Source organism: Bombus pascuorum, chromosome 14, assembly GCF_905332965.1.
Source record: "Bombus pascuorum chromosome 14, iyBomPasc1.1, whole genome shotgun sequence".
NCBI lineage: Eukaryota > Metazoa > Arthropoda > Insecta > Hymenoptera > Apidae > Bombus > Bombus pascuorum.
The window spans coordinates 7,981,611-8,003,742 of NC_083501.1; the positions used below are offsets into that span (position 1 = coordinate 7,981,611).

The 22,132-nt window shown below is 34.1% G+C and overlaps 3 protein-coding genes across 14 annotated transcripts in view; 2 read left to right on the top strand and 1 right to left on the bottom strand.

Annotated features, from left to right (window-relative positions):
* The first annotated feature begins 2,228 nt into the window (after nt 1–2,228).
* Nucleotides 2,229–5,288, top strand: LOC132914143 (leucine-rich repeat-containing protein 40-like). The gene is made up of 3 exons (XM_060972981.1): nt 2,229–2,464; nt 4,100–4,255; nt 4,370–5,288. Exons 1-3 carry the CDS (start codon nt 2,275–2,277, stop codon nt 5,017–5,019), a joined length of 996 nt encoding a protein of 331 aa, XP_060828964.1. The 5' UTR covers nt 2,229–2,274; the 3' UTR covers nt 5,020–5,288.
* Nucleotides 5,289–6,528: 1,240 nt separating this feature from the next.
* LOC132914113 (protein O-GlcNAcase) lies at nt 6,529–16,060 on the bottom strand. 3 transcript variants are annotated; one of them, XM_060972945.1, is made up of 13 exons: nt 15,714–16,060; nt 15,515–15,566; nt 15,106–15,439; nt 14,583–15,027; nt 13,938–14,509; nt 13,532–13,852; nt 13,238–13,412; nt 11,151–11,204; nt 9,643–9,728; nt 9,372–9,541; nt 9,093–9,288; nt 8,852–9,011; nt 6,529–8,776 (listed from the first exon to the last, which is right to left on the bottom strand). In XM_060972945.1, the coding sequence occupies exons 1-13, from the start codon at nt 15,781–15,783 to the stop codon at nt 8,640–8,642; spliced, it is 2,772 nt and encodes a 923-aa protein (XP_060828928.1). In that variant the 5' UTR covers nt 15,784–16,060; the 3' UTR covers nt 6,529–8,639. The 3 variants fall into 3 exon arrangements, with proteins under 3 accessions (XP_060828928.1, XP_060828927.1, XP_060828930.1); XM_060972944.1 differs by having other exon boundaries at nt 13,923–14,509; XM_060972947.1 differs by lacking the exon at nt 11,151–11,204 and having other exon boundaries at nt 13,923–14,509.
* Nucleotides 16,061–18,102: 2,042 nt separating this feature from the next.
* Nucleotides 18,103–22,132, top strand: part of LOC132914357 (potassium/sodium hyperpolarization-activated cyclic nucleotide-gated channel 3) — a 222,451-nt gene continuing 218,421 nt past the window's right edge. For 3 of the 10 annotated variants that reach the window (XM_060973412.1, XM_060973409.1, XM_060973410.1), the window contains exon 1: nt 18,103–21,082. The gene's annotated coding sequence lies outside the window, so the exon portion shown is untranslated. The remainder of the gene's footprint in view (nt 21,083–22,132) is intronic. The other 7 variants (XM_060973407.1, XM_060973411.1, XM_060973413.1 and 4 more) reach the window with 5 other exon arrangements.

The following is a 22,132-nucleotide window of genomic DNA, read 5'->3' on the forward strand; positions in this document are numbered from 1 at the left end:
AGATGGAGGGGAGGCACAGGTATCGCTCTGCGCATGCGTGGCATGTATATACGTATACATACATATTTATTATTTGCAGATTCAACGTAGAATCAGAGGCTACAATTATTTATTATTTTTTTCTTTTAGCACATCCTTTTATACATATCAAAATTATTTTATTTTATTTTATTTTATTTTATTTTATTATATCAAGTAGAATACATTTAAAATTTTGAATCAAAAACGAGATATTACATTACGAAAATAATGTTTTTCAAACTAAAGAAAATGAAATTTAATATAAGAAATATATTTCTCATTTCTAGTAAAAATAATATGTGGTATATATAATGTAAGCATCTCGTCACCTAGGCAATGAATAAACAGGAATAATCGATCTAGTTAACCATTGTTGAATTATCACCCTCAGTTTCTGAAAACGATTTCTCTTTTGCTAAAATAGTAAAAATACTTATCCAACGTCATGTCCGATTTGGCTAGAGATTTATTAACCCAATATTACGGACTCGGTGCAGAATCGAATAGCAAAAGATGTTTGTCGATTAATCATTGTATCCAAAACATAAAGAACGAAGAGGAGAAACAAATTGCTGAACAAACCTCCTTAATCACCAAGGAAGAAAATGTGTCCGATGTAGAGTCTCAGGTAGTCAAATCTGTATAATTTCTAATTGTTCATTTAATTTGACGTTATTGTCATCGTTAATATCAATGGACATAGTATATTTTTATTTTTTTAGTTCAATTATTTTTAATACTTATTATTATTCATTTATTATTCATATTATTAATCATTAATTAATAGGATGGTTTTGTCATGATTATATTATTATTTCAAAAATACAATGATAGAAATACAAAATATTTATTTTTTTTATTTTTTGCCATTAATGTTATTAATTCCATAAACATTTAATTCTTTGTAATTAAAAAAACGTAACGAAAATATGCTAGGAAATTCTTTGTTCACAATGTTATCAAATATATTTTTAAAGTCAAATTAGCGATTTTTAAAGACAAATAAACAACGAAACTCCTTTTTTTGCAGTTGCTTAATTACTATAGAAAAAATCTAATTTTATCCACTACTACTTTACTTTTGCTCATTGCTAACAAAATAATAATTGCTTACAGCTTACAGAAAAGAAGAACATTTAATTTATTCTTATTTTATAACATTGATCGTAATTTATGTTTCCATAATTGTTTTATACGTGATCGTTCGTAGAAAGACGAAGATGAAAACCGGAAACTAAGTATTGCGAACGAATTGTACGCGCGATCTTCACGAGTTTTAAACAGCATGGAAGATGCATACAATGATGATGAAACTTTCGATTTGAAAGATATCGATTTTGGGCCGAATATTATGTGCAATATTTTCGAAAATACGCTACATGAGCAATCAGCAAACGATAGCCCTTCGGATTGTATTGAACAGAATATCGAAGATCTAGGTATTAAAATTTATATCAAATAAGTACTCTATGTTCTAACCAAGTTCTGTTAAAAAGAAAAAGTCGTACGCGATTTTACGTATCTCATGCACCGACTCAGAGATTTTATCTTTATATCTATACATCCAAGAGATTCTGACTCTTCTTGCAGTAATAACTTTACGTTAATCGACATAAGTTTCAATTCAATTTCAATCATTAATTGCAAACTACTACCCCTATCATCCTAGTGGATCCCATGTGGAATTTTAACGTGAAATCGTGGCATCCATAAAAGTCGTAACGGTAATTTAAGACCTCCGTTCACAGTATATATGTGTACTATCTGTATGTATGTATGTGTATGTGTATGCATATGCATGTGCAGAGAAAGAGACACTAAAATATTGTAATGGGTTTTTAATATTTACTCTAGTCATACTTAAACAAATATTTACTATATTTTTCATTATAGGAAGGATAATAAACAAAGTAAAGGATACAAAGAAAAATGATTTAAGTTTAACATTCATCGAGGATACTTTTCCGGATAATGATTCAGAAGCTTCTTCTGTAACAATGAAAGAATCGCGAAAATCTTCAAAGAGTACTCTAACCTTACCACCACTAGCGCTAAAAAAGGAACCCGTATACGATGAAATATTCGTAGACTTTTCAAATATGGACTTGAAACAATTTCCCACGGAAATGTTGAACAACTTTCCGCATTTAAGGGTACTTTACTTTTTCAAGTAATTGAACTGATATATTAACAGAAACTCCCTCGGTATATCTTTACATTTTGAATACATTTTTTTTTTTTTTTTGTTTCTAGATGTTGTATTTGTCAAACAACAGTTTAATCGAAATTCCTGACGAAGTTTTCAGTTGTTTAATGTACTTGGAGTGGTTAGATGTCAGAAATAATCAACTCTCTTCTCTCCCAGCTAGTATCAAAGGGCACATGTGCTTAGAAACGATTCTACTTCAAGGAAACAGAGTGGAACATCTACCGTTGGAACTTTGTAAGCATTCATTGAAAACTTTTCAATTTTTTCCACTTTTTCCTTCTCAGTATTTCGTCTACTATTGCGAATTATCGACTATCAACCTCGTAATGACGCGTAATGACTTAATGCTCAAGGTGGAGGAGATTTAATAGATCGAGTGTTGGTGTAATTTAGCACTTTATTTGCACTTGTATAAAAATAAAGTGTGATGTTATGAATACGGCGGTAAGATCCTGTTGAGAGTGTAGTATTTCACCCGCGCGGTACGATCAAAGCAGGTTCAAACCCGGCCCCGCATTTTGAGAGGCTCCGCGGTCTACGAAAATTACCCAAATAAAAAATTCTGATTTTGATTAACTTTGTACTTAACTTTGTATTTAATTTAAATGAGTGACAAGAATCATCAAAGTTCAGTGTAACTCCGTAAAGTCCTCACATCCTGAAAGCTACTTTAGACAAAAGAATCCAAGAGTTTTCAGAGAAATGTACTTTTTAGAGAAATTAAACTACATTAATAGTTTTTTGCAAAGGTCAGATATGATTACAGATTTTGTACTTTCATTGAATTTTTTGCACTTTGAAAGCGAATTATGGATGCAAATAAATATTACTTGGATTTGTTTTAAGAACTGCTTATAAAAATATATAATATTTAACAGCATTTGTAAATAAATAATTCCTCGTCGTAAAATTTAAGTGTAAGATTTGAATGTGTATTCAGGACCAGCAAAATTTTTGAATCTGGTGTCACGTAAAATTATGCAAAAGAACAACAAAAAAGAATAAAAAAAAAGAAACTTTATTTTTCTTCTAACACTTGGTTTTACAATCTACTTCCGAGCTCTAAGCGTGACCTTTTAAGACTGAAGCTCTTATGATTTTTTACTTTCGATCGGATCCGATCGCTTTCTTTTGTTATCCCTCAACATCCCCACCGTCCACGCATTTGCCAGGCGTCCACGGCCGTTGCCACGCGCTCTTTCTTCTAGAGCCTTCGGTGGAAGGACCGTTGGGATGTTGATGGTTCATTAGGCACTTCAGCGATATACATTGTCGCCGAGTGCCGCCACATCTTTATCTCCGATTTTAAAGTGAGCCGGTCGTGACACTGGCCCCGCAAAAGATTACGCCGGCCCTAATATCCAGACTTCCTATGTTGTTGATTCTCTCCCCCAGCCGTTGGGTCTCGACCGTCCATTGTCTTTTGTCGTAAATTCCCATTACGATTTGATGATCGAGTCAGTCGATTCCCTATTTCTATTAAGATAATAGAATGTTTAATTGATTATAACACTGAATTAACAGGTTAACCTTTTATTCCAACAACTTCTTCTCGTACAATACAAGTTTTTGGTATAACAGTTAATATGTCGACTGATAGAATATAATATCCGTTTTTCCCATTTTTCACCGGATTAAGAAATAACCCTAAGGAATGTCCCAACTTGAAAGATGTTTTGCAGCAATTAAGAGCCTTGACGATAAAGTAGAAAAGCTTAGTTTTATGACAGTTCCTTTTGTTCAGTTCCTAGTTGACAGTTCCTATTGCCGTTCGGTTAATTATGTTTGGATACCTAATGATTATCTTAACCGAGGGATGGATTCTAGTTTACGAGGGTTAAGAGCCTTAACACTCATAATTAATTTTAGGCACCTTGCCCAATTTGAAGACCCTTCAAGTGACACAGAACCCGCTTGTCACACCGCCGAAAGATATCGTGGCCTCTGGTTGCGTGGCTATTTTGAAATTTTTACGAATAGAATGGAATAATGTGCATCCCGGAGAACGGGTAGAAGCCAAGGAAAGTAGGTGTATTTCCACGTAAATAAATTTGTATATGTAGCTATAGTTATCAATAAAAAAGAGTATATATATTTAATAATTAAGAAGGTCCACAAGATAAAATGATGAATTTTCAGACGAAATCGGACCAAAGTTGTCAACGATTCTATGTTATCAATCTCCACGAAAGAATAAGAAGAAAATTATACCATTGAAAAACACTATTTCTAACAGGAACGTATCTACAAGAGAAAAACGTAAATCGTATAAGCCCAGTAACAGGTATTATCATGAAAAACCAATATTTCTGGATAATAACAATTCTTTACAAAAAATATCTAAATCTTTCTATGATTTCTATTTACAAAAAGTAAACAATTCCAAGATCGATAAAAAATTAGAATATAAATGTGTTTTGGAAAGTATAAATAGTTTTAACAATAAGGAAATCGACGATGAAATCGATAAAATGAATAATAAAGTCTTACATTTGATGGGCCCATCTCCGAGATCTCTTTATGTCCGAAAGAATATAAAAATTTTGAGAACTTACTCCAATTCAATGGAAAAAGAATGTAGAAGTATTAATAAAATTAAAACAGCTATATCGGAAAATAATACATTATTAGGAAACAGTAAGAGATATAAAGATTCTACAGAAAATTTTGAACGTATTTTTCATATTGTTACAAACGATGGAAATAAATTTAAATTAAATCCAATGAGATTAAACGATCCAAACTGGATGCTGTCATGTTTAGAAAATTATGTAGGAATAAATAAATAGTTGAATTATTTACATAGTACAGAAACGAGTAGTTAAAGTATTTATGCACGTAAATAAATTAAGAATAAAAATTTCTTCTACTTAAAAACAGAAGCTTTTAGATTATAAAATGTATAAAAAATTAAATACTAAAATTGAATATATATATTTCATTTCAAAATATGTTTAAAATTAATTAATACCCTGTTATCCTTTAATAAGAATTTTCAATAAACTGATGATTTCTGCAGCTATATATGTATGCACATATATATGTTATATTGAAACGATAAAAAGTCTAAATTGTATTAACTTTTACTTTACAATTAATTGTGATTAATTCTTGAACGTAGATGTGAAAATAAAGGTGCAAACATTGCAGTGGAACATCGTTTGCTATGGTTCTCCAAGCTAAGAGAATTGTTTGCCAGACAAACAGCGCTACTTCAAAAGATAAAGTAAGGTCATCTTCATTTTCCCTGTTTCAATAAAATACATCTCATTTTTGACAACCATCCCATAATTGTTTAGGGATGAAAATGTTTTAAAAGAATGGAGACGGGATAAAAGGAGTTATAGCAAAGCTATGGAAAAGGCAATGAAAAGAAACGCAGGTAATAAAAAAAAGACTTAATTATATTATTTTATAGTTAAATAAAATATTTATTTAACAGATGATATTCCATTTGGTTTCGACATCGGAGACTATGATTCCATATTCAAACAAAGTTCCAAACTGGTGAGATTTGTTTTTTAATTTTTTTTAACAGTTCTCTTACAAAGATTTACAAAAGACTTGATTGTATATCTATTAATTTAAACTATAGAAAAATTTGGGATCAAGAAAAAAGGACAAGCTAAAATTTATACCACCAGCGTAAGTGATAAACTTTTTGCTCTACAATCTAAAAATTATAATATTATTATTATTATAAAATTAGTTTCTATTTTGGTTCTGTGTACTTGATGGACTAACGTACACAACGTGATACGGACAACTAGCTTCTTAGTAACATAATAAGCAATATTAATGTTACATAGTCTTTATTTGCTTTTTGAATGTAAATAATTAGTGATACACCTACTCTATAATTTAAAATCTATATATTTTCTAAAATTCAATAAAAAATTCATGAAATAACTTTTTACAGAGACATTAATAAAAAGATCAACGAGTTGTTAGAATCCTTAAGTAAACTTGAAGTAAATGCTACGGATGAAATAACTCCTAGAACCAAACAGAACTTGTTTAAAAATGATATAAAAAAGGTATTTGATACGCTATTTTTTATACTGAAAATTTGTATGTTCATTACAAAGAAAAAAACATTTGTTTTCTAAATGGTATTGATTCTGATGCATTTTCTTTGGAATTTCAGATATTACAATTTCAAAGCGAAATTCAGGATTTGCGAAAATACAATGACGTCGCAACGATACCATTGAAAAATTAAATAAACTACAAGGATTCCGATAAAATTATTGATCACTTCTCGATACGATCAATGTCCATTTCAACTACGCCAGGAATATCAGTCTTGACATGTTTATTTAAATAAATCAGTAATAATCACATACTGTTTCAATAATGTTAATTACATGTACGTTACTTAACAAGTACAAGACGGGACAACTGGAAATATTATTGTATACACATCATTCTTTTTTTCCATGTTTAAACAGTATTGACAAAAGAAAACACGCATTAAAAAGATATTTGCTATAAAAAAGCTATACATACAAACAGTTATTCGTATCAAATAGAAAGTAAGCTCATATTGAACAGAGTAAACATGTGTATCAATCTACTTTAGTAAGAAAAAATATACGTGATCAATAAATCAATATTATGTAAAAAAAAAGAAGAAAAAAGAAAAAAAAGGATAGTAAAATATGCAGAATATTTCTGCTTTCCAGCCTTCCCGTAAATACAATTCTTTTTTAATCGTTTTTATGTTCAATCGTCACGAAAACACGTGGCCAGTATATATAAAAATTCTACAAAGTGATAATCCGAATTAAAATAGATTTCATAGTTACGTGAACGATTTTCGTAACGATCGAACTTTTCCTCTTGTTTTATACATGGCACCGCATCTCAAATCCTAGTATGATACTTATACTTCGCTAAGGGTCGGAAAATCACATCTTAGTCTGTGATACAACTGTTTTATAATAGTACTATGATCAGTAGTAATTATAAGGCAAATATCTAAGATTTTCATATTTATTTGAATTCTTTTTCTCTTATGTAGTTCACCTTATTTAGTTAATTACTTTCTATCTTGGCTCTGTACATTTGATACACTGACGCATACAACGTGATACGAACTAGCTTGTTAGTACCTAATTAGCAATGTAATGATCTAACTTTATCTGCTTCTTCCTGAATAAATAGCTTCCCGGAAAACAATTATCGCGTAATTTGTGACTGATTCGGTTATTTTCGATAGGACAGATACTTATCATCATTAATAAAAATAAACAATCATATAAAACACAATGTGTATATATATATATATATATATACGTAATTTGGACGTAACAAAATTAAATTAGTGATTAACTGACTTTCGAATACGTATGGACGCTAGTGAAATAATCAATATTTTCTAAACAATTCTATATATCACATTCCATGGTAATACACACATGAGTACCATGTAATGTAATTATAAAGCCAATTAGGATACGTTAAACATAAAAAGGCCTTAGGATAGGCGTTAAATATCGATTATGTACACACTTTAAAATGAACATCTTTTTACCAGGCAGTACTGTACCTATAGATTAGATTCTCTTAGAAACACGGATCTGATGTTAAAATTAGACCTTGTGTTCTTTTTTATACTTTTATAGCGTTTCAGTAAGAATGAACCGAATGGAGCAAGTTTACTATCTCCTCTTGTCTCATGGTTCTTCTACCATTCACACCTGTAGTTTTTATAAGAAAATATCTTTCGATAGGTTAAAAAAGCTTCGATTAATTCAGTAATTGAACACACATACTGGCATTATCCTTTTTCATCATTCAGCATTCAACACGTTATATACATCCGCCGAATTTAAAAAAAAATTCATATTAACATACCGGCATACTGGGTATACTGAAATCCCATAGCATTATACTCACAAACACAAATATTCATAAAATTAACAAATTATCCTTATCGTGTTTTGCTTTTGTTCTGTTTAAACATTAATATTGCACGTTTTACACTTTCGAATTTTTTACGGTCGACAACGTTGCAGCCTACTTCATGTTATATATACATTGTATGCGAATATATAGTTAAACACATTTGGGTGATCTTTTCTTTTTTTCTTCTTCCTATTTGTAGTTTAAAACAGACATCTTATAGGATAGTTTTTGAAAAGGAAGTACGAGTCATTAAAAATCTTATAATATAAAATCTGCCTATATTCTCTTTTTCTTATTCTTAAGAAAGTATTCCTGATGATCGATTTCCTGTCCTCTGCAGGAAAACACACGATTAAAGGAAGCTTTTCTGAGCCGTTTTAGAAATAAAAAGATTTCTACGTTATCAGAAACTTCGTTTTTAAGCTGTAGAAGCCTTCTTTGCAGATGCTCTGAGTAGATACACTTTATTCACAAATATCACTGGTGTATTCACTCTTTGTTAGAAACTTCTACACATAGTCTTGATTCCGGGATGTTCCTCGTGCGCTGGATTTAAGTCGACAAAGCCTAATTTACTGTAAAACTCGTGAGACTCCTTGTCTGTATTTGACATTGTAGTATGTACACCGAACGAACCTGCAAAAGAATTCGAATCATATGACAAATCACTCCATAAATAGTAATTAAAAGACTATGCAAAAAGCTATTTACCATTCGCTCTTAAAGCGGCAAGAATACACGTAATTATTCTTTTAGGGACAGATTGGTCTGTAACACTTGGTAACACCGCACATAACAGCTTTGACGGATGCTGTCTGCACAATTGTTCAGGTACATCCGCAACAAATGAGTGGAAATACTGTATGGCATCCTATAAATAAATTTCAAAGATTAATATACTATCAATTTTCAGATTTAATAATTAACAACATAACAAATTTCGGACAAATACCTGAACATTCTGTGGTAATTCATTAATACTATCCTCCAATGGATATTTCATTCGTAACTCAGGAATCCAAGAAATAGATAACTTCTGATAATAAGACTTTACATTTAAGGCAGCCAGTGCGTAACCTACTATTCCATTCTCATCTTCGACAACCATACACAGTTCTGGACTCAAAGTTATGTAACCACCTACCAACCTAATATTAAAAGTTCAATATTTGCAATTGTCTATTGTAACAGAGAGAAACTGCAATTTGTTATAAAGAAAATATATTCTTACCGATCTGCAACTGCAGATGATCCCACACAGCCACATATTTTATTGCACACATCATAAACTGCATCTTCATCACTTGCTAAGTAAGGTCTAATTGTATAGATTTTACTACTGGGCACTTCTGGTGCTTTATAAACAAATAAGTCATTACCACTATCCACTGGAATTAATCTCTATAAAAAGAAATTAATATAAATTTTCCTTTCCTCCACCCTCTCTCTTTTTTGATTACATATTTAACTTAACTTAAAAAAGATATGATTGATAAATATACCTGTAGATCAGCCGTAAGTCCTCCACGGAATACCCATGGTTCTTGTTCTCCACTCATAAAAGTTTCTTTCCAGCCATTCGAGAACCCTATCCCAAGATACAATACAGCCTTAATATAGTGGTAAAATACAAAACATTGTGAACGCGCGATTATGCAGTTTGTAAAATTTATAGAATGGTCTCCACTGCTCTGAACACTAATTTTGCTTAAAATTTGTAACATGCATAAGTAGATTTCGATCAATGGTACTTTATATTTCTTCATCTCGGTCATGCTACTGTATCCTTTGCATTATTTTATAGAATCAAGAGAATCGTATTTGCGAGATAAAGAAACCATTAACCGAAAACACAAAAACTACGGTGCACCATTTCGTTAATGAATAAAATCATACGTAACTTGATCATGTTTCAATTGATTGTTTATTCGTCTACCTACTGAACAACTTTCAAATAAAAAGGAGCAAGAAATTCATAAAGTACTTTGGAAAAACAAGTCTCGTTATAGGGAGATTGACTTTCCATCCATAGAAGATTATATTTCTGTATTAATGTTGAACCAATTATGATTAAAATAAAGTGTAACAACAAAAGAATTAATGTTTAAAGAATGTTGCACCAAAGTTCGCGCAATGATAAATTCCTAGGATAATGGAAGGGAAAATGGGATTGGTGGAATGGTAATCCAGTTTGCCAAAATGCGCCTGAAATAAAACTCCTATTACTCCTGAAAAGAATACAGTTTCTGGAACTAAAAGAAATTAGTACAGGCAAGTTGGCAAAAGGAGGATGTACTACCGGTCATTCACAATTCATGAAAGATGCCTTCAATGAACATAATAAAAGCATAATATGCAGTGAACATTATTGATTTTTTGCAAATAATGTATTAAAAAATTTGAAGAAATAAAAAAAAAAAAGCACAGACGTTACAACTTTTGTTGATTGTGTTTGACCAGTATAATTCTCAGGAAAAAGCTCTCAATATTTTATAACATTGTCCTAACTTCGCCAATCTTTTTGAAATTTTAGATGAACTTACTTCACCTGCAAAAATTATTATTACAAAAGATTTATCGAAATGTTATCTTTAAAAATAAAAGTGAAGTTTACATTAATACAATTTTGAAGTACATTCGTAATACATATATACACGAATAAACTAAAGTACAGTTGTAAAATAAAATAAAAATCAAATAATGGGACACAGAAACGCTTCATATAAAATTTCAATAAATGTTTTGCAAGAATTTTTGCAAAATAGGAAAGTATGTCCATCGTGTACCAAACTACATCAAGTACTAGTGATATTTTGTTGAATATACATAGATCCTTCAAGGCATCAGAACGCTGCTTCTACGCGCAAATCTCTTGCTTATATTAATTATAGTAATAATACTTTTACAAAGCTTCAAACTCGAACTGAAATTCTGTCATAATTTCCATTGGTTTGAAGCTTTGCTAGTCGCGCGCTTTTTGTTGGATTACTCAGACTGGTGAATAGCATACATGTGTAGCTTCCCTGGGTAAACGTTGTCATCGTCGACGGGAATCTGCCAAACGCTATCAACAAGACAAAAAACACAGAAACGCACGTTAGTCAGTGAATTGAAGCTGTACTGTTCCTGATACACTTATATTGTTGGCAGAAACTATTTGCTGAAAGTTCATCTTTGTTCACAGCATGGTAATAATCCAAATGTATGTTACCATGTTTAAATATATATATATATATATATATATTGTGAACTTCTGATAAATAAATACAACAAACAGATTTCTGCCAAACATTATCTGTGAAAGAAAGTCAGCCAATATGTTAATAGCTGGCACAAGGTTATTTCAAACATGGTATTTGTTCAGGTCCACATAGATGCTGTTAAATAGTTTCCCAGAAAGTGTTTGCTATGAAAAATCCTTTTGTCGAATATTGCGCCAGAAAGTCACATCAACTCTCATTGTTTTCATGACTTGTCCTATCATGATAATATATAGTAAAACATATATAGTATTTTAATCACATTGTCAGAGAAAGTTAATGAGGAAATGAGAAATGTTGTGACATTCCTTATTTGCTAATAAAACTATAAATAGGAAGCCGTTAGTCGACAAATAAGAAAATTACTTTGGAAGAAATTATATACAGTTAAAATTAAAACAGTTTCTTTCAATTAGCTTTAAATACAGAATAACTTATTAAGTTCGTGTTTCAGTTTTGTATAAGAATTAATGTTTGGTGCAATTGTATAATGCAATTCTATAGTGCAACTGTATTTTCAGGAAATATGAATGTATTAGGTAAGGAGAGTAAGTTTACTTTATATTTTTAATTTGTTCTGATTTCTCGATGACTTACGGCAACCCTGCTTGTTCGTTTACGCGCGCCATGGTACATTTGATTCTAAAGCGCAGAAACAAATGTACGGATGCAATTTCATAGATATGCGATCTATGAAATATTTCGATTCCAAGTATTACTGATGCATGTTTACATCCTGATCAATTAAAAAATAGTCAAGTTATGGAAAACAATTTTCGAAAGAATTTAATGAATTTAGTGAACTCAGTCAAATTGAGAGTTCCTTTTTGTCTAACTTTTTATATTGTATAAATATTTGTATATGCAAATTTTAAGTATATATAACATTTATTGTATATACAGGTTTGCAAAATAATATTTAACATTTTATACGTAAGAATGTTACATTCACGAAATGATGTGGCTCTTAATTAAAAAGGTTAATATCTATTTTTATTTTTTGGTAATTATATGTGCAAAAAATAAATAATTTTGTTTGTTTTAAAAATAGATTAACAAAACATCAGTAACTCTTGAAACTAATGTTTTTTGCGTGTTTTATGATTGTATAAATTATGTCATTTTACAAGGAAGTTATATACAGTGTAACAAATTTACAAGTTTAAAAGAAAAGTATTTCCTAGTTACATGTTTAGAGAAAAATGTTTAAGAAATAGTATATAAACGGTTTTTTTAGTATATTAAAATGATATATAGTTCCAATTCCTACAGTATTATAAATCATTAGTTACAAAAATTATTGCCTAATTCCTAAAAAAACACATCTTTCTTGTAAAAAGACAAAATGAGTGAGTTAAGGAACGAATATAACATTACACTTACCAATACTCGAGACACTTTTGTTCTGAAATATAAGTATAGGTAATAAATTATAGTACTTTTGAGAAAAATTAATAACAGCACTCATCTGTAGCACAACAAATACTTATCGCGACATAATACGAAAATTAAAGAAAAAATAAAACATAATGAAATTTCGTGTTATGTAGTTTTTTAAATTTTGTCATTGTACCAGCATACTACCATTTTGAATGAACTTTCTTCATTTATTTTAATATTACCCATATTTCTATACATTTATATTTAAAGGAATGAATATTGGGTAAATTAGGAAGTATTTAAATAGAATTAAAAATATGAAATACTTTTGATATTACTTTCTACTTGATTTGGAGCATTTTCCTTAGATTCTTTCATCTCTTTTAAAGAAATATTGAAACATAACGACATACTGATGGATGTACTGAACTTTTTGTAAGAATATAATGTAACTTACCCAACCATTTCACGTAACTGTTTAAGAGAGACACGACTCCTCGCATGTCCCACACATACGAATACAGATCATACAGTAACTCACGATTATTACAACATGTAAGCCTCTGAAATAGTCTATTTACGGCATTACACATATCGTTTAACTTAGCTGCTCGCGTGTGCCATTCTTCGATCTAAAATTTATTTAAAACAGTTATGTATATAGTTATATATTATAATATAATATATACATTATAATATAATATATGTATATATATCCTAGTCGTAATACATTGATAGAAGAATTGCATACATCAGATTCTGATACAGTTTCATCCTCTTTTGATTTTCTCATAACGACGTGAGCATTACTTTTCAACCAATTAAACTCTTGCAGTAATTGAATGCCTTGACCACCGTGTTCAAATGGCAGATAGAAAAGATCGCATAACAGCGATAAATCTTCTTGCGTCAATCGCTTGTCGGCATCTATTGATTCTTGAGACTCTTGATATGCGTTATCACTGTTATCATGATTTTCACTGTCATTTTCAACGATCATCTGAGTACCATTTACAACAGGGGAGGTGCCATCCACTTCTACTTGCATACTGCCAGATGCTTCACTACATGTCTATGAAACAAAATAAACAATTGTATAAATTTCACAAGTTCCATAGCTAGTGACATTTAAAGAAACTCACAGAAGTATTTTCTACCATAGCATCATCCTCTGTTTGAATCTTGGCTGCATGTGCTGGAGAATTATTAGGTGTCGTATTACAATCCATTGGTTCCATGGATGACAAAGTATTTGAATTTGGTACATTTTCCACGCTAGTAGAAATTGATGGAATAATAGGTTCACTAACAACAGTCGTTTCAGATACCAAAGAATTCATGACGGGTCCAGTGGCAGGTTGTACGTAGCTGTCAGTAGTTGTCACGCTTGAGCAAACCTCAGCTAATGCTTGAAGATGATTGGAATTATTTACTGGCGTCGGTGTTGCAGGAACGGTAGTTGTAGTTGTCGTGGATGTGAGACTCATACATGTATTTACAGAGGGAATTATTGGAATTGGTACGGTTGGAGCAACACATGGCTGTGGTTTCGCTATGACACCCCATGCAGACCGTTTTTTGTTAAATTCCATTAACCAATCGGTAATAGCATTTTTCAAAGCGTGCCGAGGATGATATATATTTGGAGACATTGTTAAAGGAACATCTTCACCAAGCACACCATCTTCTGTTTCAGTCTCTAATTTTATGTCAGCTGATACAGTGTCATCTGCAAAGCATAAAGTGGAACAAAATAATGCAGACTTAATTTATTTTTTAATTAAAAGCAATTAGGTACTTACTCAAACTTAAATCCCTTTTCCCATCAACATTACATCTACTCCATTGAGCTAATGTATGAATTGCTATAAAATTTGCTCCATATTCACAATTAGGATTGGTTAAAACACCTCTGAGTTTAGGAATCAGATCAGGAGATCTACCAGAATATGGTCCTAAGAATACTCGTTTCTGATCATAATCATTGGCATGTAAATTATCCCATATGACTGGTGGCCTCCTCAGAACTTCTGTAATCTCTTCAATGGACTCAACAGTTAGAAGTCTGGATATTACTTTAGGACCAGTCCACATTATATCAATTTCTTGAGCCAATTTACTACCAAGTGTGTTAAGATACTCCGAAGATGCTACATTTGGCATTGCCCGAGTTGCACAATATTGTGTTGGACACAATAAAAATCTAGGTTGGCCGAGATGTTGAAAAATATCATTTGTAACAGAAACCTATAAACAGATTATTTTAATTAATTATGAATAAGATATTTTATAATTATTATGCTGATTAAATCATTTAATACATACTTGTGCATGAGCAAAAGATTGAAATACTTCTTTATCTGCTTCACTCATTTCTGGCTCTATATCATCAAATAATAATGCAAATGCAGTACAGCCAAACTGGCTAACTTGCTCTAATTTTCTTTTTAATACACTAACTTCCTTTGCGCTTGAATAAGTGATATCCAATCCTGGCGACAATGCATAATAAAACGTGATACCACATTCTCTTGCAGCTGTTATCAACCCTGTTAAATGTTCTGCTTCTTCTACCGTGTATAAGTCTCTCCAATATGCTCGATGCTTGTAATCATCTTTTGGAGCATATAAATACGAATCCATACCCCATTTTTTTAATCTGAACATTAATGAAGGAAGCTTAGAATACTGTCTTTAACACAAACATGAATAAAAACTGATGTAAAATACTTGCTTTTGAAATAAATCTTTCCTTTGTTCTGTAGTCCAAGGTCGCCCATAAAAACCTGAAATATCAAATGGTATATTTTATGCAAACAATACGAGTTACTGTAATGAATACTGCATTCCAATCATTCCCCCTCCTATGTGAAGCCATTGCGAATGATGACCAAATATGTATATTTCACGCCATAGAAAAACCGTTTATGTACCTTCGACGACGCCGCAGATAAAATTGCCGTTTTTCGTATTCAAATTTGCGGCCCCATTTGTCTCCGCCATTGCGGATTACAAGAGGCACGTTTGTTTAGTACAGGACTACAAAAATGGCTAAACAGTACTCCGGTACAAAATGCTATCGTTTCTTGAAAGAACGCAAACCGAAGCTGTTACAAATGCTATGTTGCTCACAACACGATTCTGTTGTGCGACCGTCACGACAGCATTACTCGTTTTCTTGATAAGAAAAAAAACTCAGTTCGGAACAGTGCAATTCCGATGCAACAAAAACCCCGTCTCTAGTGTTTCTGACAGGCTGCGCCCGCTGTTCTGATCGATACAGATTTCTCGATCTATCGACTGTACATAGAACGATTAACGGAAGACTCCATTGGATGGTGGCGACATCCGAGATTCGAATCGGGGATACATTTTCGAACATAAGAGCGCTGTCATTCGGTATCGTTTTGTAAATTAGTCCAAGAATATACCAGTTTTGTTGCATATTTAAAGCTACAATTATCTTTAACTGTATCTGAATACATGTGATAAGAAAATGACCGATAACAATAAAATGTAAGTATGTGTATATTTACTGGATGATAAAAACATTAGTGTCTATAAATAGCTTTAAACTAAGACTCAATTGTGATTTATAGCTGTGCATAATACATGTTTATTTTAAATCAAATATTTGCAAACGTATAGAGATTGAAAGTCGACGTTGTATATTTTTATTAATTAAGTTAACATTTTTTTGTACATATATATATATATATATATATATATAGATAGATAGATAGATAGGTAGATAGATAGAAAATTTGACCGAAAAAGAATAGGAGAAAGTTCCAATGTGCACGAATAGATGTCGTAACAGATATTCTATATGCGTTTTACGATTGAATCGTTTCAAACGCCTGTATGATTTCAAAATTAACAAAATCGTGGATATCAGAATAGAATAAGCAATTTGGAAAATGCACTTTCATATATTCCACATTCTTATTTTTACAATCGGTCATATATTTTCATTTTTACTAAATCAATTAATGTGAAAAAATAATTTACTATAACGTTATCTTCTTACTTCACGGTTTAAATTTTTCGTTTACTTTTTGATTGATGAAAACGTATATATAAATACTAAAAGTATTATTCCTTGAGACATCTATGAACTTGTACAAAGTTTAAGTTTGTACCGAAAATATTTACACTTGTAAATGATGTACTCTAATATCTTAACAAATTTTACATTGCAAAGACTACACTTACTCTCAGTAAATTATCATTCGGTATAAAGTACAAATTCAACAGTACGAAATTCGTCCTGTATATATATATACACACACACACACACACACACACACACACACACACACACACACACACACATATATATATATATATTCATGCTGGTTTTATCAGCGGCATCGATTAAACGTAGTCAATGTATATGTGATTTCGGTATCGTATAACCTCAGTGTTAGTTCGTGCTGCAGGAAACGCCACATAAAGTACAGTCCTGCAATATTCCTTTACACACGCAATTAAATGTTCAACATATAGCCTCAAATGGAACATTACTAGTGAATTTTCATGAAAAGAATCGGAAGATACACTTTTACGTGTTACTATTTATCTAAACGATAAACTCAGTCACACACACAAAGGAACTTTATTTGTTTTATGAACAATTAAGTATTAAGATAGAAGCTGATCCGTAAAATACATATTTTAGGTTATCGAAAAGTATAGAAATAAACTATGAGAATAAAAAGTAATTCAAGTTTATTTCCTTTTTATTATTTCGACTTATATGCATATGTTTCTACATATATACGAAGAAATGGCTCACACGTTGTTTAATGTTTTTCAAACTGTATCAAAACAACAAGACATATGTACTTAGGCTAGAAACATACATTTACGTCTATTTCTTAGGACTACAAACAAAATTTGTACAATTTGCATGAATGAATGTTGAGCTTTTACATTTTATTCTAAGCCTTCTTAAACGTGATACATATTCCACATAATAAAATCGAAGCGTACGTTCCAATGACGCCTTGACGAATTGTATCGTGAAAGGGTCGCATTTGAAATATTCGATTGGAATGTTCGCAGTATTCCAGCCATGAAAAAATGTCAGGTGGCACGGAACAGCATGCAATTCTGTCCGAAAAACGTAGGTTCGGCGGTTAACGCAAGCGCATAGTGTAGGAATCGAAGGGCTGACGAATCGCTTGGCAGAAATGCCACATGGAGGCGCGGCGGTCGTCCCTCTAAAGAGGGGTGTAGTTTTTTTTTCGGGTGACATGGAGGGGGTGTCGAAGGGGCGGGTATGGCCCGTGGTCGTAACGACGGAGCCGTATCAGTGTGAGGCCGGCTATCAGCCGCCTAACATCGAGGTCGGGGTTACGCTTGTATACGTAACACGGCTGCCGCAGGCACCCATACACACACTTGCGACACCCGTGCACGGATTCTCGCGGATTCTCTTGTCGTGGGCTAGGCGAGCAGAGGGATCTGCGAACTGTTCACGCGGGGAATCCTTTTTGGTCGTCGACGGGTGGGCAGCCTTTCTCCATGCAGTATGCGTCATAATCGATAAGGACAGGAGCGGGGCGCGTGTATAGGATCGTCTTAAAGGAAACGTCGCGCCCTTCGAGTATGTCGAAATGAATGAAAGTCGCGAGAGAAAGAAGAGCGAGAGAGAGAAAACGAAAGAGAGTGTACGTTTGGACGAGGTGAGTGCGAGCGTGTGAGGGAGAGAAAGGGAGACAGGAGCAAACGTAAGAGGAATCATAGGTGTCGAGGTTAAGAGATAACCGTGACTAAAGGGTAACGGGGTGGGGGGAAAAGGAAAGACAAGAAATTCGCGCGCGCGTGTGTCTCTAAACAGAAAAAAAAAAAAAAAAAAAAAAAAAAGAAATAAAGAAACAATTGAAGCAGCTTGACACATTCGACACCGTGGACATCGTGCTGTTCGATTCTTCGTAACGAGTCTCTTTTCGTTTGACAGTCGCAGAAAAGGATCAACGGTGCGCCACACGTCGAAACGAACAACCGGTCCTCGGAAGAGTGGAATGCGGACAACGTAGAGTGAACCGTAGACAGGACAATTTAGATAGACAAGCAGGCAAAAAGGGGGAGAGAAACAGAAAGAGAGAAAAGAAGCTGGTGATATCATCACGGGTAAAGAAATTGCGGAACGTAAACGGGTCACGCGAGCAGACCGTGTCATCGGTGTCTCGTGCTTCGAGGGGGAAGTATCGAGATATATTGGCGGTGAGTGCGGTATCGAGAGTAATTAAGCAGTCGCGGGATTACTCGGTAATAATGGCTGGTCGCGATTGAGCGAGAGAGACAGAGGAAGCGTGTGCGCCGCGGCCACTAGTGTACACTGGCTACATCTATCCGAATAACGCAGCAGGACGACGAAGATAGAAAGGCCAAAGGAGAAAAACTAGAGAAGGCAAGTGAGAATAGGTACTGATAGGCTTGGATAAAAGGAGAGGAAGAGGGGGGTTGATTGCCGGAAAAGCGGCGGGATCGCAATCGAAGAAAATCAGATGTCGTTAGGGGCTGTTGCCAGAACCCGGAACGGATATATCGTTAGAAACGGTGTGGCGATCGAATAAACGAGGCGAGCATCAAGAACGAAGCGACAGCTTGTCGCGGTGGTCGTTGTCGTCAGTCGAACGTCGATTCCCTTGCCGCTTCCTACTTGGAGCAGAAGAGTCGATGGGATTGCGAGGAACACAGCTGGATCGAGTCGAAGCGTGCCAGCGAGGAACGGAGGAGTACGACTCGAAGCGGGCAGATGATTTTCGATCGATTGACGGTCGCACGGCATCGAGACTATCGCGCCACCGAGTCTTGTTACGTGTGTAGGTTGCCATGCCGTCGAACTGCCGCCGGAGATGCGCACCGACGTTCAGTGATGATGACACTTAGCTGAGATGTGTCATTTTTGACAGGATCGACAGGGGAGAACAACGGTCGCCACGACATCTGCTTCTTCCAAACGATGCTTGGATACATCGTCGACGGAGGGAAACGAAACGCACGGTGATCAGTAATAACGAGAAGAAGGAAGAAATAAAGAAAATTGAGAGTATAATAGGGGGCAGACGAAGAAAGAAATAGAGAACGTGAGGTGGATCGAAGAAGAAAAGGAAAGCGAGTATAGCAGATCGGTGGAGAGAACGAGAGGATGGCACCTCGATGCTCGTGCGTGGCCAAGCCGAATGTGAAGAATCGCTTTGTAGCGAAGAAACGAGGGGTGCAGCAAGAACGAAACAAGGCGAGAAAGTACGCGACTGCGATAACTCGTTTTTCGCAACTCGTAGCTGTGTCTCGATTCTGAGAGGCGCCCCGTCGACGTCGTTTTTATGTGGCCTCCTCGTCAGAGTGACGACGAGCGAGAGGATTCGGCACATTGCCCGTCGGCTGCACGTGCGCATTGATGGTCGATAGTGAAACTCCTTTCGGAGGCAGATAGACGCGGAATAATCCTGTGCTTTCTCTCGTGTCGAGTTTTCGTGTCGAACAGGTGAGAGACGGCCCGCACACACACGGCTGGCGAACGAATCACGCGCATTCCGTCCTAGAACGAATATTAATAAATATAGGAAAGAAAAAGGAAGAAAAAAAGAGAAAGCAAAATAAAAGAACTGAAGAGAACGGCGTGTATGTGGAGCCTTTCGAGAATCGTTCAACGGCTAACCATCGTATCTCAAGGAGAATAATCGGTAACTAGTCGTACCAATCGTGTGCAGCGTGTTGAGAATGATAAAGAAAGAATAAGAGAAAGATAGAAGTATACGAGACGGTGTGGTTTCGTTTCTGAGAGAGCAACGGCAACAGCAGCTGCACATGCTACGGTGATCCGTATCAATTCGCGACTGTGATTTCTAAACTTAAGGTTATAAACAAATATTAAAGAGAAAAAGACGAAGAAGAAAAAAGAGAGACGAGGGAATAAGAAGCGGAGGAAGTATATAAATTATTAAACACAAGCAAGATAGAAAAATATAAAAAATCGTCCATTGTGATACTAAGATATACATATTAAACGAGAATTAGGTGAACACGTGCGCTCAAGGAGATGGGTGTGAATGAAAGGGGGCGCGACACAGTGTGCCAGGCTGAAATGCGAGTGTAATTAATGGAAACGATGGTCGATCGCGGGGCATGCGTCGGATCTACAAACTGTGATACACCGATAACCACACCGAGGAAAGCCTGATGTTCGATCACTGACGTCGAATCGCGTGTACCGACCTATCCAGAAACAAAGTGGAATGAATCGCCGGTTCCCAGTCGCGTTCTCAGCCACCTCGTGATTCTTTCGCAGGTACGTAGTATTTTTTTCATCCGTTCCTTACTGTTATCCTTATTATTATCATAACTATGATCATAGGTATTTAATTTTTATTTCTATTCCATATCTTGTATGTACGATAAATACATTGGTGGTCTTTATCACGTAGAATATAAGATCCAAATTAAGATAAGCTACTCTGAAATTCCAGCTCTTGTGGGTCATCCACGATTCACTGATTCTAATAGTGGGTTAATGTTCCAATGACTAATTACGTGTGAGTTCAAAGACAATTTGTATGTCAATTGCAAGACCGTCGAGCCCTTATTTTTTTTTCTTTTTGTTAACGATTTCATTTGACACAGTTTTCAGTTGGCTTTACTACTTGGAACCACGTAAATAGACGCGGATCGTACATTCCAGTACGTAAACAGAAAGAAACCAAAGCATCGCACAATTTTTTCGTGTGTTGGAAGATAATTAAAATTAGGTAGAGATCCGAAAAGAATCGTTGAGCGAAGAGCAGGAAGACGGCGTGAAAATTAATTGGCTACCGCTTCTGCGTTTAAAGTTCTGTTTTATTTTTCTGTTATGTTTCCTGACGAGCGATACAGAAAAGCCTTTTCGCGTTTTGGATTCGTGAATCGCGTTTATTATTCCCTTCGTTCCTGGCTAGAATCAAGGAAAATAGGATAAGCATTTGGAATGTAATGTTAAACGAAAGCGAATCGTTCCTTGAAGTATTATCTTTCTTCTTTTTGTTATTTGAATGCTTTGTGTTCGAACGGCCTTGACTTTGTTTCCGTGTTATCATTGCAAATGAGCCACGCAACTCGAAAATGGTCTCGGGGCCACGAAACGCGAATCAACACGGTGCTCGTACAGTAATACGTTGTGATCAACGATAAAAATCACGTGTATACGTTAAGTGTCGCGTAGAAATCACGCGAAATTCGTGCTACACGAGATTGAGCAAAATAGTCGTGCTTCTTTAGAAAAAGAAAAAGAACTGACTCGAACTACTCGGTTTAATCGTATGCATACATGTAACATGGTTAACTCATTCAAATTCATTCTTATTCT

What these genes read in the sequence shown, in the direction of transcription:
- LOC132914143 (XM_060972981.1), top strand. Translation starts at nt 2,275, where the DNA reads ATGTTGTATTTGTCAAACAACAGTTTAATCGAAATTCCTGACGAAGTT. An exon ending in ACATCTACCGTTGGAACTTT is followed by an intron (nt 2,465 to 4,099) that starts GTAAGCATTCAT and finishes AATTAATTTTAG; the next exon opens with GCACCTTGCCCAATTTGAAG. An exon ending in ACGGGTAGAAGCCAAGGAAA is followed by an intron (nt 4,256 to 4,369) that starts GTAGGTGTATTT and finishes ATGAATTTTCAG; the next exon opens with ACGAAATCGGACCAAAGTTG.
- LOC132914113 (XM_060972944.1), bottom strand. Translation starts at nt 15,783, where the DNA reads ATGGCGGAGACAAATGGGGCCGCAAATTTGAATACGAAAAACGGCAAT. An exon ending in AATTACCACAGAATGTTCAG is followed by an intron (nt 9,012 to 9,092) that starts GTATTTGTCCGA and finishes ATTTATTTATAG; the next exon opens with GATGCCATACAGTATTTCCA. An exon ending in TGCCGCTTTAAGAGCGAATG is followed by an intron (nt 8,777 to 8,851) that starts GTAAATAGCTTT and finishes ATTCTTTTGCAG; the next exon opens with GTTCGTTCGGTGTACATACT.